This window comes from Podarcis filfolensis (genome assembly GCF_964270895.1).
Source record: "Podarcis filfolensis genome assembly, chromosome: 8".
In the NCBI taxonomy this organism is placed as follows: domain Eukaryota; kingdom Metazoa; phylum Chordata; class Lepidosauria; order Squamata; family Lacertidae; genus Podarcis; species Podarcis filfolensis.
The window spans coordinates 71,056,148-71,072,567 of NC_139611.1; the positions used below are offsets into that span (position 1 = coordinate 71,056,148).

At 52.0% G+C, this 16,420-nt stretch overlaps 1 protein-coding gene across 3 annotated transcripts in view; it reads right to left on the reverse strand.

The window, feature by feature from the left end:
- Positions 1-12,505, reverse strand: part of APLP1 (amyloid beta precursor like protein 1) — a 54,155-nt gene extending 41,650 nt beyond the window's left edge. For 2 of the 3 annotated variants that reach the window (XR_014551361.1, XM_083627184.1), the window contains exons 1-3: positions 11,801-12,505; positions 4,209-4,376; positions 1,259-1,388 (exon numbers count right to left, since the gene is read on the reverse strand). Coding sequence is in view for 2 of the 3 variants with exons in the window: in XM_083627184.1 (XP_083483310.1) it covers positions 1,259-1,388; positions 4,209-4,376; positions 11,801-11,902 (400 nt within the window). In the remaining variant the exon portion in view is untranslated. The remainder of the gene's footprint in view (positions 1-1,258; positions 1,389-4,208; positions 4,377-11,800) is intronic. The other variant, XM_083627183.1, reaches the window with a different exon arrangement.
- Positions 12,506-16,420: the final 3,915 nt, after the last annotated feature.

Below are 16,420 nucleotides of genomic sequence, written 5' to 3' on the forward strand. Positions count from 1 at the left end.
GGACCCTGAGGGTCATCTAGTCCAACCCCCTGCAATGCAGGAATATGCAGCTGTTGCTTATGGGGATCGAACCTGCAACCTTTCTAACCAAACCTTCCCCAACCTGGTGCTCCCAGATGTTTTGGACTACTACTCTCATCCACCCCAGCCAGCAATGGTAAGAGATGATGGGTGCTGCAAGTCCAACAACATCTAGAGATCCAAGGTTGGGAAAGGCTGGTGTTGGTAGAGCATGGGACTCTTAATCTCAGGTCCGTGGGTTCAAGCCCCACATTGGGTAAAAGATCCCTGCATTGCAGGGGGTTGGACTGGATGACCCCTCGTGGTCCCTTGCAACTGTATGATGAACAAATAGTCTGAATCTTCTATAAGCCAGCTTCCTAGATAGCAAGCTTCTCAGAGTCATGCAGCTTACAGCTGGTCCATACGAAGTTCTCATCAGCCCCAGCTAGCATGGCTAATGCTAAATGGAGGGCACCAGTCTGGGGCAGGTTGCCCTTAGCACTGCAACACACGGGTGCTTGCTCCTTCTATTTCCCAGTACATTTCTGAGAACTAGTCAAAGTGCAAGTGCTGACCTTTAGGGCTTTGTATGTACTGGGAAATAGGCTCTGTTTACCTGAAGGAGCATCTCCAACCCCATTGCTTAGCCAGGACATTGAGGTTCAGCTCCGAGGGCCTTCTGGCAGTTTCCTCACTGCAAGAAGTAAGGTTACAGGGAACCAGGCGGAGGGCCTTCTCGGTGGTGGTGCCCACCCAGTGGAATGCCCTCCCATCAAAAGTCAAGGAGATAAAGAACTAGACAACCTTTAGAAGACACCTGAAGGCAGCCCTGTTTAGGGATGTTTTTAATGTTTGATGTTTTGTTATGTTTTTGAATATGCTGGAAGCTGCCCAGAGTGTCTGGGGCAACCCAGTTACATGGGTGGGGTATAAAATATAATAATACATAACAACAACAACAACAACAACAACAACAACAACAACAACAACAATAGCAGCTCAGTAGGAAAGCACTTGCTTTACAAGCAGAGAGACAATGATCTGCAGGGTCTAGACCAGGAATGGGAAACCTCTGGTGTTTGTTCTCCATGCTGATCAGCTTCCATCAGCCCCTGTCAGTTTAGCCAGGGATGATGGGAAGCGAGGTCCAACCACACCTGGAAAGCCACAGCTTCTCCAGCCCTGGTCTGCACGAAATACAGCAAGCACAGCTCTCGTGCCAACTCCCTGCGGCTGTTCCTCATCTGGCACTTACCCAGACACTGATAGGGCACCACGATGTGCTGGTGGCCTTTGCATTTGGGCCTCCCCTTCTTGCACCAGTTGTCGATCGTGACGGGCTGGGTGCCCTCCACGGCGTTGGTGATCTGCAACTCGGGATACACCTGCGGGTGGTGCATAGAAGAGGCACACAGATCACAGCAGGGAAGGGGAGACAGGGAGAGGGGACACAAGAGCTTTTGATCCTTACGATGCATCAGAGAACAATGGCACATACATACGCTTCCTTCTCCTCCCTCTGAAGGAGCGCCTTAGAGTGGCAAAGCTGGAGTTCCTAAGTATAGCGGTGGCCCTACCATGAGGCAGAGGGAGGCAGCCGCCTCAAGCGGTAGGTGCTGAGGAGCAGGGAGCAATAGTGATGTGTTGGGAGGGCCATCTGTGCATGCTAGGTGGCCTGTTCTGAACCCCGTAAGCTAGCCTGACGCCTTCAGGTGGGGTAGAGGATGCTGCCCTGTTGGTGGTGTTGATGCCAGCTTCAACTGCAAGTCTTCTCTGGCATGTTTTTGTACAATGAAGGGGAGAGGGTGTCAACTTGAACTGCCCCAGGCAGCCTTGTCTGAGCAGAGCTCCTTCAGATCGTACTCTGGGCTCAGATTCCATGTTCAAGGCACAGGAGCAGGTGGATGGGTTGCAAGTACAAACAAGAAAAATCCCATTTCCCAAACAAGAGCAGGGTGAACCTGAAGGGGCAAGGGGCGGACAGCTCATGATAAACTTTGGTGCCTGAAATGGAAAATGGCATCCTTCTGCCAGTGTGTCTCGTATATACCTGCCGGGACCCCAAAAACCTTTTCAGAAGACATTTTCTGGATATTGCTGCCAAATGCGGCAAGTCCAGTGGTCACAAGAGACAGTGACTTTTCAGTGGTGGCTCCTGGCTAGGGAATGCCTTCCTCACTTGTTCACTGCATTGTGCTCTTTTCAGCACCAAGCAAAGACCTTTATATTTCCCCAGTTTCTCTCTCTCCAGTTTTAGAACTTTTAAAAACAGTTATTTATGCTATTGCTGTTTCTCTTGCTGGTTTTAACTATTTCTGTGGTATATATTCCACAGTGTCTGCAAACACTTTGAACTCCGAAATCTGCCTCCTCTTCTTTGCTGTAGGACCACCCTTGGGAAAGCCATAGAGCTGCAGTGTTTCTTCCAGGGCAAGAATGGCTATGGAGGACCTTTTCTGCTTGCTTCCCCCTTACATCATTTGGCTGGGCTAATTTGTCTGCACCTTTTGACTTAAATCACCACTTAATGGTCCGTTTATTACAATACAACGGCATACGTAAGGCGCTTTGAATACTTGAGCATAAATGCAGATGTGGCGTTATTATCCCCATACTGCAGACAGGAATGCTGAGAGGGGGTGGCTGGGCTAGGGCCAGGTGATGATTTCATGGCAGCTGAGAGAGCTTAAACTTTGAGGAAGGGTCATAGCTCAGTGGTAGAGCATCTGCCTTGCATGCAGAACGTCCCAGGTTCAATCCCCAGGTAGGGCTGGGAATGTCCAAGTCTGTACTGAGAGCATGCAGGCGTCCTGCGCTTTCCCTGCAAACCGAGTGCTTATTATGATCTGGATTAACTGGGGGTAGTGGGAGGGAGGGAGGGAGGGAGGGATGATGCTCCCTTATTACTGCAGGTAGTTGGACTTTCCTGATGCACCAGTGGTGCAGATGCTTGTCTTGGGTGGGGGGAGTGGCACTGCCGATAACATTCACAAACAGGGTGGCACTCGTATTTGATAGTGGCCTTGCCAAATGCATCTGTATGGGAGAGAGAAGTCCTAACCAAAGCAGGAGGGCACACAGCTTGGTGTGTGAGAGACAGAAAACAGAAAGGCTGGTGCCAATGCTTCTGGATGCTTGTGTACTTGAGGGGCTGTCTATCAACGCATTTTGAGATGGACTGGGGACCTCTGATAGTCCTTATATATTACACTGATTCCAACAACCAGCACCCGTGTGGTTTCGTTGGTGTAGGACCTGGACAAATGGGTTCAAATCCCACTCATTTCACTGGGAGAGCTAGGGCCAGAGACCAACTCTCAGCCTGACCTACCTCACAGGCTTGCTGTGAGGAAAACATGAGGGAAGGGGGAAATCGTGCATGTCACCTTGAGCCTCCTGGAGGAAAAGTGGGACGTAAAGATAACAGCACACAAAAGATACCAACAAACATCACTTTCAGAGCTCATGCCCCCAGGAACCTCAGCATATAGGGAATGGCAGTGGGCAAAGGGACATCATTCTAGAAGTGAGATCATTTATTATTTTCTTGCTCAGTAGGTTTATAGGCCATCCAATAAGCTTAGCATTGTATACATGGAATGCCCAGGTAGCTAGACAGTCAGGTAAGTGACCTGATTGGTTTCAATGATGAATCTCTTCCTGGTGCATGTGTGTGGTTCTTTGTGTACATTTATGACTTTGCAGGCAATGGGAAATATGTCCTGAAACTCTGGATAGCTGCTACCAAGCTAGCTGGACGAAAAGTCACAGCAGATATAAGGCAAGTTCCTAACCACATCAAATAGCCTTGGGTCATTTCTCTGGACCCAGTTATAGAATAGAAATGGGCTTCAATGGATTGAGCTGGTAGACCAGTGCTTGCCAAACTTGGGTCGCCAGCTGTTTTTGAACTTCAGTTCCTATCATCCCTGACCATTTGTCCTGCTAGCTAGGGATGGTGGGAGCTGTAGTCCAAAAACAGCTGGAGACCCAAGTTTGGGAAACGCTGTGGATGAGAAAGACAGGGACAGCCAAGGTTAGATTCACAATGGTGTGTGTGTATGTGGATTCCTGTGCAGGGCTAAGCATATGGTTCAGGGTGAATTGAAGCAGAATTGGAAGGTGGAGATGGGACAAGGCAAAAAGGAGAAGGAGGGCTTGAGGAAGCACTGGGCGTGGAAGAGGAGCAGGCGAGCACTTGATACCTCCTGGCAGTAGCTCCGGATCTCCTCACTGGTGTGGAAGCAGGTGTTGGTTCCGAAGGCGTCAGGCTCCCAGCGCCCTGTCTGTACATTGAGATGCAGGACCAGCTTCCCACAGAACATGGCCACTTGGGGAGTCCCGAGTGCCGGGCCAAGGGCTGCCCCCATCCCCTGCAACACACAAAGGGAAGAGAGGGGTGATAAGACGGGCACGTTCTGCAAAACACCAGACACACGTTTGGATCACGTTGAACAGTCTCCTCCTGGCAGGGCACCTCCCAGAGCTAGCAGGGAAGGGTGTTCCCCGGCCACATCACTCCCATGACCCCCCACGAAGCCTCGCATCTTCGCATCTACCTGCCCTTTTGCTGTTTCCCTCCCCCCCATCTTTGTTTGCACCATCTCTCTGTCTCTCTCCGTCTTCTCCTCCTCAGCAACCGTGGGGATGTTGTTGCTGTGGCAACCGCTCCCCATGGAGTTGCCAGATCTTCTCTGTTGCCATGGAGACCAGCTCCCAGATGGAAATTAATACTGCATCACCAGCCCCTCCCTCAGCAGTTTCTCATCTTGGGCCCACTCCCACCAGGCAGCACCACCACCTCCTCCTTGTCTTCCTCGCCGCCCCCCACCGCTCCCAGCTCACCTTCCTTCCACTCCTTTTCTCTATTCCTTCATCTAGAATCTCGCTATGCTGCCATCCATCTCTGTCCAAACGCCATCTCCCCCCTCAGTTTCCTCCCTCCCATCTCAGTCAGTGTTTCTCACAGTGCCGCTTCATTGGGCCTCCACAGCTGGCACCCACTTGAGACACAAGGTGCGGGGCGAGCAGGGGCTTCCCCACCTTATCATTCTCCTCTGTCCCGTGCTTGCCCCTCTCCACTTCCACTAAGGGGCCCAGGCCTCTGAGGGCCACTGCAGCACCAGTGTGCCTGGTTCAGTGACAACAACGCTGTTTTCATAACTTCGCCCGGCTGGACCAAAGGCACAAACAAGGCCTTATTCACCACAGTGTCCAAGGTAGCAAGCCAGAAGGCGGCACTAGAAAGGGGGAGACAAGGCCCCAGCTAAACAAGCAACTGTAGGCTAAGGATAGATGGGTCTGTTAATTTCAGTTCCTCCCCCTTTTTTCTAATATTACGCTCAGTTCTCCACATTTTCACAACAGTTCGCGAATTTGAAAGGTCCTCATGAAAATTGTCAATATTTTTGTGCCGATTGCTCCTAATGTATATGTGTTTTATGCAATTTTGCCTAATTCATGTTTGCAAGCAAAACACATTGTTTGTGTTACTTCTGCTAGCATAGTATATTTTCCCTCTCATATATGAATTTTTGTACATATTGCATGGCTGGAGAGGTGCATTGCAAAATTCAGAGAGACACGTGAATTTCGAGGGACAGAATCCTAGAATTGTAGAGTTGGAAGGGACCGTGAGGGTCATCTAGTCCAATTCCTTGCAATGCAGGAATCTTTTGCCCAACGTGGGGCTCAAACCCACGACCCTGAGATTAAGAGTCTCGTGCTCTACTGACTGAGCTATCTCAGCATGGTTGCATTTCAGTTTCTGCGCTGCCTTGGAAAGCGAGAATTACAACACAAACCGAACTGAACTTTCTCCCCTGATTCCTAGCCACAGGTTCCTCACCCTTGACCTAAAACAGCCCAACATTTCCCTGACAGAGCCAATTCAAAACAGCCAGGCAGAAATGGGGCACAACCTTCCACAGAACACCAACATTCACAACAGGGAATTCATTTATTTCCAAAACCACCTCTGTGTCAAAAAAAAAAATGGTCTCCATGCAGAAAGCCAATACATTAGTGTGTTTGCTAGGCATCCTAGACTCACCCTTCAAACATAGCTATTTTACACCCACCACAGAATTTATAAGATGTGCAAATCCATTTTTAATTTAAAAGCAAAACAACCAAACTAAAAGGGGGCATTTAATTAATAAAACATTTGGTAATTGCAAACTGAACTGAATCTCTTCCCACTTTCCTATCTAAGGCCAAAGCAATAACAGGTCTGGAAGGAATCAGAGGGATGTAGCCAGCTAAGTCGTACCCAGAGTAGTCCCACTGAAATGAATGGGTGTGTGATATTACAATTTATTAACTTACATATTGGTTCCAAAATGGCTTCTAAGCAGTTTCCAAGCACAAAATTCCTTACAAAATTCATAGATAATCGAAATGCACAATGAAGTCAGCCATGCCCGTTCATTTCAATAGGTCTACTCCGGGTAGGACTAGCATAAGATACAACCCATAGGAAGTCCAAATCCGGAGAGACAAATTGCAAGCAGTGCTGGCTGCAGGCCAAGGATGGGGGCCAGCCTGTGAAAGGGCTACAGACACACAGAGTTTGTTTTAAGCGTGGGTGTAGCAAGAGCAAACACAGCACTTGAGGGACAAGTGTAAAGAGGAGCTGCAGGAGGACGATGAGTGTGGGGGACCTGTGGTGCTAGTGGAGGGGGCGGGAGGGAGAGGAGATGGGGGGAAGGCAAAGATGGCTTTGGTTCCGGCTAGGAGAACCAGCGGTGGAGCTGCAAAAAGACTTCCCTGCCACTCCCACTTCCCCTGCAGTCTCCGCTCTGCCTGGATTGAACTAAGGATCTCGGTTTTCCTGCTCTTGGGGAGGAGGGAGAAGGTGACAGCTTGAGGCAAGGGAGGGAGATTAGGAAGACCTGCTCTGCAATCCCCCCAAGAGATGGGGGGGGATGGACAGTGCAACCAGGAACACACGTCAGGTACATATGGGGCCTGCACTTTCCCTCTAAGCTGGCGGAGGGTGGCCGGGGGGGGGGGAATAGAACAGGCAACTGTGTGTGTGTGTGTGTGTGTGTGTGTGCATGTGTGCAAGGGGGAGGACAATGGAGAAGTGAGGCTTGGATTAAGTTGGATCCCGTGGCTAAGCTGCTGCTCTGAGCGATTAAGCAGCTGCTGCAATTTGGTTGCAGGCTGACCTCCCTGCAGGCCGGGGTGGAGTGGGGTTAGGCATCAAAAACAAAAGGGGGGGTGCAGAAAAAAGGAGAGGCCTGAGTCATCACCCCCCTACCCAATCAGCACCCTGACCAAGAACCTGGGGGGGGGGGGTGCGTGCGCATACACACAGCATCAACGACAGGTGAACGACGACAAAGAGGTAGCTGGGAAATGGAAGCCAGAGCGGCACGGAAGTGGTTAATTGGCACCGGGATTAATAAGTGCAGCGCTAATCCCCCCTCCTGCTGCCCCCCCACAAGCACTTAGCGAGATGAGATAGAGAGGAGAGGAAGCATCCACCTGCTTCCCCCCTCCCCCCTCCAACGCAGGATCTGCGGGGTGTGTGTGTGTGTGTGTGTGTGTGTTAGGGACCCTGCAGAAAAAAAGCCACAGTCTGCTGGCTCTCCCCAACTTTACGTTGCAGGAGGAAACTATGCAGGGTTAAAAGAGGGATGCAGCCTACGAGAGGCAGCAGTGCATGGGGGGGGGGGGAAATAAAAAGGAAGGGAGATGGAAAAGGCTTATGTTTTCTCTCTACCTCCCTCAAAGCTGCAACTCGCCCTGCATCCCATCCCTCCTGAGCTGATTCAGGCTGCTCAGAGCATCACAGCACCAGCTAGCTGTGTGAGATGGAGGAAGAGCGGGCCGGGAGCCAAGCAAGAACCAGAGGTGGAAGAATTGAGGCTCCTTTTTGCCCCTTCTGGCCTGTGGAGCAGAAAGCACCTCAGGAAGCGCCCTGCGAAGATGATGGATTTTGCAAGTCTCTGCAGAAATGCAGGCTTGTGCAAGGACCCCGTTCCCTTGTCCAGTGGAGGAGGGTGGCAAGTCCACCCACCCACCAACCCTTGCTTGGCACCACACACTTGAAGCAGATCAGTCAAAACACACCACTGCAAAAAAGGTGAAGGGTTGCTAGCGAGAGGGTGACGTGGGGCTTCTACATGGCACACTTTGGTTTTAAGGCCTAACAGAACCTTCATGAAGGGTATGGAGCCTTCTCTGTGATTATACGGCCACAACCCCCATTGCGACCAGGAGGAGATGAATACGGCAACCGGATGAGTCCTCCTAGCCATATTGGTGGATTGTGGCGCATGCAGAAGAGACAAGTAGAAGACTAGAAATAGCTTTCATTTCTAATACCGCACGCTATGTTCGGATTTAGGAACAATGGCAACTCAACTGCATTTACAACAGGAATTCCTCTGTGAGCTTTTACCACTGCCGTCCCACTTCAAGCAAGCCACAAATTGCCCGAGCTGCAGACAGTTCTCTTCTCTCAAGGAAAACAAAGAACAGCTCGTCACAAGTCTCCCAGCTGCCGTGAAGTAGAAACAGGGGACACCTAAGGGAGATGTGAGCTGGGCTTTGCGAAGCAGAACGCTTTGGGTTCCACCCCTGCTGACCCCATCCTCAATATGATGGGGAGGGTAAAGGGTGGCAGGCCCATCCAGCCTTCTTCCTAACTGAAGAGATTGTAGAATCGTCTTGCTGGAACACAAAGATCATGGCTCTGTCTAGACCAGTGTTCTGTCTCCAACCATAACTAGTTCGCTGCCTTGGACAGTTGTAAGTTGGGCATGAGACCACAAGACAGGGCTTTTGGCTTGTCCAGGAGCTTCTCTACTGGAAGATGCCCTACCTAGAGATGTGAAAGTCTGGAAAATAACTGGGGGGGATCTGGGTTTTCTCCCTGCCTTTTTGGTAGGGAAGAACAGTGTGTGTGTGTGTTTTATAGGGGTGGGAATCTGGGGAACAGGTTTTTCCTTAATTTTCCTTGTTTCTTTCCTGGGCCTTCACATCTCTTCCAGAGGTGTACCACGCCCGACACCTTGCTGGGGAAGGACAAGTGGGGAGAGTGCTGTTGCACTCATGCCCTGCATGTGGACTTCCTAGGCATGTGTTTGGCCACTGAGAGAAAAGGAGGCTGGGCAAGACGAGCAGAAGACCTTCTCACAGAGGTGCTCTATTTAGCCAACAGGTAGGGCCTGCAGAAAAGTGTTGCAGTTTGAAGCGCTCCTGTTCAGGGCTCAAGCCAGCTAGCCATGCCTACTTCAAGGTACTCCATTCCATTCCATTCTCTCTTCCTGCTGCCTCCCCTCAATACTCTACCTTTTATGTTGACAGAGCAAGCTAAAGTTTTATTAGATTGCTTAGGTTCCCCCATTTGTTGTCCTTCTCTAGTCTGCTAGGACCACAAAGCTTGCCAGTCCGTATATTAGATATGGAGATGATAGAAGGTAGGTCTGTCTGAAACTAGCAGCTGCCACCATCACAAGAACACACAAAGAACCACAGTTCCCATGGGCTTTCTTGCTTTCTGTTCAGAAAGGAGCCAAGTTCTGTATTGAGAACACAGGATCTTAGCGCTGACCGAGACCCATTTGGGAAGGAATAATTATTATCACATGCCTCCCACCAAGAAACAGCACATGATGACTCTATTGCCATTATTCACCTGTTCTCAGAGGGGGGGGGGAAGTATCCTGAGATCTGGTAGGGTACAAGCAAGTCTTTTGCCAGCTAGGCTCTTCAGCACTGACAACCTCACCACCATGGCAAACACAGATGGTGCTTCTCCGGCGCAATGTGCCAACCCATGGCCAAAAGCCATTTCCCCCCACAGAGCAAAGCAAGAAAGAAAGGAGTAGCGAGCAAAGTCTTCCCCACCCCCTGCACCGCCCCAACACATGCACCACGAGGAATCTGCATCCAAACCAAGGCTTTGGACGGGGGTCTTGTGCTACAGAGGACCAAGAATGGTGCAGCACCAGGAAGTTGCTTCTGCATCTTATCTCAGTGAGCTAAGGGTGGGAGGTAGGACTTGGTGGGGGCTCCTTTGAGTCAGAAACACCTGCAGCCTTTCATCAAAGGGTTACAACAAGGTCCTAAAGAGAGCCAGGGAGGATGAAGAGCAGGCCTGGGAGGGGAAAGGCAGCAGAGTGGGCAACAATCGAGACCAAAACCACATCTGACATGGAATAACTGCAATTTGAGCTCCTGGGTTTTTTTTTTTTAAGGGGGGCTCCAGATTTAATCTGAGTAGCAATGGTGGGGGCAATGCTGGCTCTATGTTTTGAAAGGCCCTAGGCCTAAGCAGCCTCCCTACCTCCCCACCCACCCCGGTCGGTGAGCTAACCCCCCACTGCAGCAGGTCCGGGGGGTCTCTTGCCAGGGGAGGGGGCCCTCAGCAGATGCTTGAGCAATGCCAATTCTTGATAGGGAAGATATGGCACAGTCTAGGCTTGATGTTGCGAATGGAGGAGGAGGAGGAGGGAGACCATCCTGCGCTCCACAGAAGATGGCAGGTTGACAGCCCAGATGGAGGACTGCAATCATCACCAGGCATGGCTTGGCCCACCAGCCTCCCTCTCTGCTGTGCATATGAGAGACAGACAGACTCTCTCTGCAGGCCCCATCCCATCATTTCAAAACAAGTCTCTTTTGGTACTTCCCCTGAGCTCAGGAAGGCCACCATCTGGTTAACCCTCATTGCTGTGCTAGATGGGCCAGATAATAGGGTGATTCCCTGGCTTCCAAGCCATGGGGCTGAGGGGCTGTGAAGTTCACCTGGAGGAATGTGGCCCCCCCTGCAGTGGGTCAGTGGGATTTGGGCTGCATGCACACCATACATTCAAAGCACATTTCCCCCACTCCCCACACCAGAAGAATCCTGGGAACCGTAGTTGGTAAGGGAGGCTCAGAACTGTAGATCTGGACAGGGGAAACTACAATTCCCATGATTATGCTTAAAAGCAAGGTCCGTATGCAGCCTTGCTCACAGGCAAGCAAAAACAAAACAGAGAAGAGTGCCAGTCTGGAGAGAAGAGCCACACTCCCCAAAGGAGCCCAAGGGCCCCTTAAAAGAATGTCCCACTGGCTTTGAAACAAGGGCGCCCTGCAGCCCAGCCCCCAAATGTCTCTTTCCCACTCCGGAGGCAAAAGGTGAGACGTCTGGAGTCCAGGGGAGGAGGGGGAGAGCGCCAGACCACACCGGCCTCTCTTCTCGCTTTGGGGACACCCCGTCTCCCAAGCAGATGAAGTGGGTGGGTGTCGATCCCCGCCCCCCAGGCCTGCTATCTCCAGATGGAATCTGGGCAGGGCGAGCAAACAGCAAAACAGATGCCCGCTTCTCCTTGGAACAGGCACTAGGCGCGCAGGCAGAGAGGGGGGGGGGCGCGGATGCTGGGCTTCCCCCCTCCCTGCCCAGTCCTTTGCCTGGCCATCACCTACGACGTCGCCTCCTCCAGCCGCTACCCTCCATGCTAGCCAGCCAGCCAGCCAGCCTGCCCGCCCGTCCGCTCTCCCTCCAGGCGCAGGTTTCCCGATAAGCGCCTCCTTCCTTAGCCTCTTAACCAGGAGGAGATCCGAGGGGATCAAGGGGTCTCTCCCCTGTGCCAGTGACCTTGGGCAGCTCGCCCCGGACACCTTGAGCGCGCCATCCTCGCCCGGCAGTCCCCTCCTCCTGCGCTCCAAAGAGACACCTCGTCGAGGCTGGGCAATAAAAGCCCCCGCAAGCTCTCCGAACGCAGCAGCCGCCCAGGAGGCTCTCCCTTCCTTCCTCCCTCCCGCCTGCCCCACCCACCCACCCTCTCGGCGGGCTCACCTGGGTGTTGGCTGCGCCTCCGGGCCCCAGGCAATAAGCCAGCAAGAGCAACGGCGCCAGCAAGCAGCGCGCAGCGACGGCGCATCCCGCCGCCCCAGCCATGGCTCGCTCGCTCGCTCTCCCTTTCAGCCGACGCTGCGGCCGCTTCTCCTGCGGCGCCCGGGAGCTTCCCGCCTCCTTCTGGCGGCGCGGCCAAGGGGGAACCCGGGATGGGTGGCGGCGCTGGGGGAGATCCTAGGGCTTGGGGGTCGCCTCCCTGCGCGCGCTTGCACCAGCTCAAGCGCTGCTGCTGCTGCGGCGCCGTCGGTTCCCAGCTGGGCTATGACAGGAGGAGCTGGCCCCGCTGCTGCTGCTGCTGCTGCTGCCACCGCCTGCTCCTCCTCTTTCCCCGCCGCCGCTGCGGCTGCAGCGCTTCTCCCTGGCCCCTCCTCCTTGGCCCCTCCCGCCGCTCTGCCTGCAGCCACAATAGCTGCGACGTAGCGCCCAGCAGGGCGGAGCCAGAGTCGCAGCAGCCTGGGGGCGGGGCTCGCGGGCCGCTTGCAGACGGGGGAGGTGGGCGGGGAGCCTTCGCGGCTGCCCCTTTTCCAAGCAAGAGGGGGGGGGAGGCTGGGGTATCCCGTCCCCGCCGTCGAACCTGGTCGCCGTGCGCTCTTCTTTCCAGCCGGAAAACGCCCTTCGCCCCTTGGATCCGAGGTGCCTGGAGGAAAGGCGGCGGGATTGCGGAGAGAGGCGAGGGAGGGGCCTGCGGCGACCATGGAGAGGGTTTCTGGTAGAAGGGAATGGTACTCTGTCCATGCTTAGGGGCGGTCTCGCTTTAGGCTGCAGTTCAGAGACACCACTGACCCTGGAGCAAGGCCCATTCAGTTCAATGGGATTTATTTCTCAGTAGCATGGGGTTGTTAATTAGACAGTGGGTGCGGCGCAAGGAGAGCTCTTCTTGCTGAGCCTTTGGGTGATGTCCGAAAGTCCCTTAGTGATGCGCTTAGGTAGTTTTAGACTCTGGACTTAATGGTCCCATGCCCCAGCTTTTGATGACAGTGTGGAACTTTGCTTCCTTCCTGCTTGGAGACCCGGGGGGGGGGGGCTTGCCCCCGACACAGTTTGTTCATAGCAGTCAGAGGGGCAGGAGGCAACTGCCCCCTCTGTGAGTTCACATGAATGCCTAACTAGTGCTCCCCCCCAGCCCTTTTCAGACATCCCAAAAACATTGTTTTTGCATTTGTATCACACCTTTCCTCCAAATAACTCCAGGAGAAGCACACAGTTCTCTCCCTTCCTCATTTTATCCTCACAAGCCTGTGAGGTGGGTTAGGCAGAGAGAGCACGACTGGCCCAAGGGGTACCAGTGAGCTACATGACTGGGGGGCGGGGTGGTTTCAAACCCTGGTCTCCCACGCCCCAGCCCAGCACACTAACCTGTTGTAGGGACAGTGGGGTGCATGATCTTGCTTCACCAATCCCAACACTGATTATTTACAGCTTCTGAACATCCCAAAGAGCCTTTCCCCTTCTGTTCTCCTTTGAGTTGAGAGACTCCTGTTGCTCAGATGAGTTCAGAGCAGGTAGAAGTTCCCCATCATCTGGACTTCCCTAGTAAATTTCTGTTTGCTGTGTACCTTGTTAAACCTTTCAGATCCTTGGTGCATCTAGTAGCTCAACACTGACTGCTCTGACTAGAAACAGCTCTCCAGGGTTTGGGGCAGAGTTATTTCTCATCGCTTGGTACCAGAGATCTTTTTATTCATGGAGATGGCATGGAATTGGTGATGGGTCCCAAGACTTACATGCAAAGCAAGTTCTGTGCTTCTGAGTGACATTATGCTCACCCATTTGAGACCTGCCACGGGGAAAGGTGGCAAATCCTTGACTGTTGACACAAAGAGATTGTGAAGAGCTCTAGAAACGATCCAAAATTCTCTCTCCAAACTGAGAGAATGGTAACATGGCAAATGCAGTTCAAGTGTAAACAGGAGCAAAGTGATGCGCTCTGGGGGTGGGGACCATAGTTTCACATATATGCTCATTGGGGTTTGAACTTGTTGCGAGTGACCAGAAATAAGACCTTGCGGTTACAGTAAATAGCTTGATGATGATGTTGGTCATGCCAGTGTGTGGCACATTTCTGAAAAAGACAAAATTCACATGGAAGCCTCAGGGGTAAATTTGACAGCAAATTCAGCTTGGGAAACGTGGAAAGGGCGCATGTTGCTCTCTTGTCTTTTAAGAGATGGGGACTTGGTCAGCAGCTGGTTAAGAGATGGCTAGAAGCCCCCTGTGCGCTGCTCTGAATTTTCCAAGGAGAGCTTTTGCCTCTCAGGAATGTGCCCTTGAACACTGATAATGCTAGAGAGATGATATATGAGTGGGTGCACAAACTTTCACCCGCTTCTACTCCTGACCGCAAGAAGCTTGCTGCATGAAGGAGAACATCACATTCCATTCGCTCACTTTCCCTTCTGGCCTTGTCCACTGCTTGGCATCTAGCTCCCTGCCCTGTAGGGAATATGGCCCCTGGGTTTGAAAATGGTGCCCCTATGCTCCAGAGACCCCTCATGTGGGAGCTTTTGCTGCTGCTAAGTCGGCCACACCTTGTCTCTGTGGCCTGTTCATGCAGGGATGTTGGCCCCTTGCTCAGGGCAGCCTCGTGTGACATCCTGCGTAAGTGAGCGAGACGTATCGGCTGTCTCTGGCTATCTCAAGTAGGTGTTTCCCACCAGCGCCACAGCGCTGCCTTTTAAAAAGAGGCCACTTGCACATTTAGCTGCTCTTTATTTTTGAGTAATGAGAGAGATCAAATGGACAAAGAATGGCTGGTTTCATTGGACTGACCACTGCCTCTTAACAGCTGCTTGATCTGCAGGTGCTGGATCTCTTTTCTCTCCATGCTTTGAAAATCTGCCCAGCCCTACATTGGTGTTACCATCTTGGTCCAGTAAACATGGCATTATTGGGCTGAGGATGAGTCTGGTGGAGCTCTCTTCCTTCCTTCCTCTCCTCTGGTGCTTCATACTGGAAAACTTCCTGTCGGAGCCACTCTTGCCTGTGTTTGTTCCATACCCATTCTGTCCTGTTTCTGTGCTAATTGGCACGTTTTTTTTAAAAAAAGGAAAAAACCTGCACAAAAGTTCATATTTAAACACCTACTTTTGAATGCCTTTTGTCATGTGCATTTCTGTAGCATCTCCGAAAGTCACGCTTTTATATCATTTCCTCCTAAGATGCACTTGGAGTGAAATGCAAAGCATAGCTACTCTTGTAAAAACATCAGGATCTGACCCATTGGCCTGTCAAGGCCAGCATCCCGTTCTCACAGCAGCCAGCCAGCCAGATGCCTATGAGAATCCTGCAAACAGGATCGTGAGCGCAATAGTGATCTTTTGCCCATTCTGATTTGTCAGGATTTGTGCAGATTGAAGTTCTCAAGCATCCCTAGTTAAAAACTTCGGCTTTTCACTGACATCTGAAAAACTGGGAACCCTCTTGCTCCCTTGATGGCGAGCTGGGATGTGAAGCCGGCACAGGAAGGATGAGGAAGCAGAAGTCCTCCATGCCCCAAATCAAGACGTAATTCTTTCAGGGAGGGAAAGTGCCCTCTGGCATTCAGTTACAACCACATCGCATCACCTCATCTCTGCCTTGTGACACTGACACACTCTGTGAACAAACACTCGCAGAGCAGGGACCCAGCTGCTCTCCACTCTTGTTATGATGCCCGGCAGTGTTAAGCAGAACACATTATGGAGAGCTGCAGCCAGGGCCAGGAGACTGCTGCAACCAATGGCAACCAGCTAGCATGCTAGTGCAGCAAATGCAATTAAGGCAGCTGAGAAAAGGAAGAGGACCTCTCTCTCTCTCTCTCTCTCTCTCTCTCTCTCTCGCCTTGCATGACTGGCAGGGGGAGGCTGGATGGTTTGCTAAATCACAGCTTGTTGCTCTCACCCGGCGAGGATGTCCCTGTGTTCAGCACAGGAGCCATAGATTGCCCTTCTGGGTTTTTCATCAGCATCAAGGAAAAATCCTTGCATCCTGTGTGTGTGTTTGCATGTGCACACACCCCAATACAGGCACATTATCAAGCAGGTGTTGAGCAGTGTCAACTCAAGCAGCACAGATCACCTGGTTGGGGGGCTGGTGGAGGTTGCAGAGTTGGAAGAGGCTGCAAAAGTCCAGCCCCCTGCAATGCAGGAATCACAGCTGAAGAATGCCTGATGGATGGCCATCCAAAACCTTGAATGAAGGAAAGTTCACTACTGAATATGAAATACCATCCTTCCTCTTCTGAAAGAAGCTGTCCTTTTGGAGTGTTTTTACATGCAGGAAGCAGGGTTTAGCTAGGAAGGGCCAAAACCTATGAAATTTGCTGGTCACGTGCATGATTTCGCTGAAACGGCAGTGGGCAGAGAAGCTGACCTTTCTCCCCTATCTCCTGTCATCCATCTCCACCCCATTCCAGAGATTCTTGCTTTTTACAGCAGGGGGTGGAGACGACACATTCAGGGATAGAAGGATTAGAAGTTGCTGCCCCATTGGCACAACTGAGCTTTCTACCTTGTGAGCTGGCAACACTGCTTTGGCCCTCTCTTATCTATCTAATTATCTATCCAGCAGCTGAAAAAATAT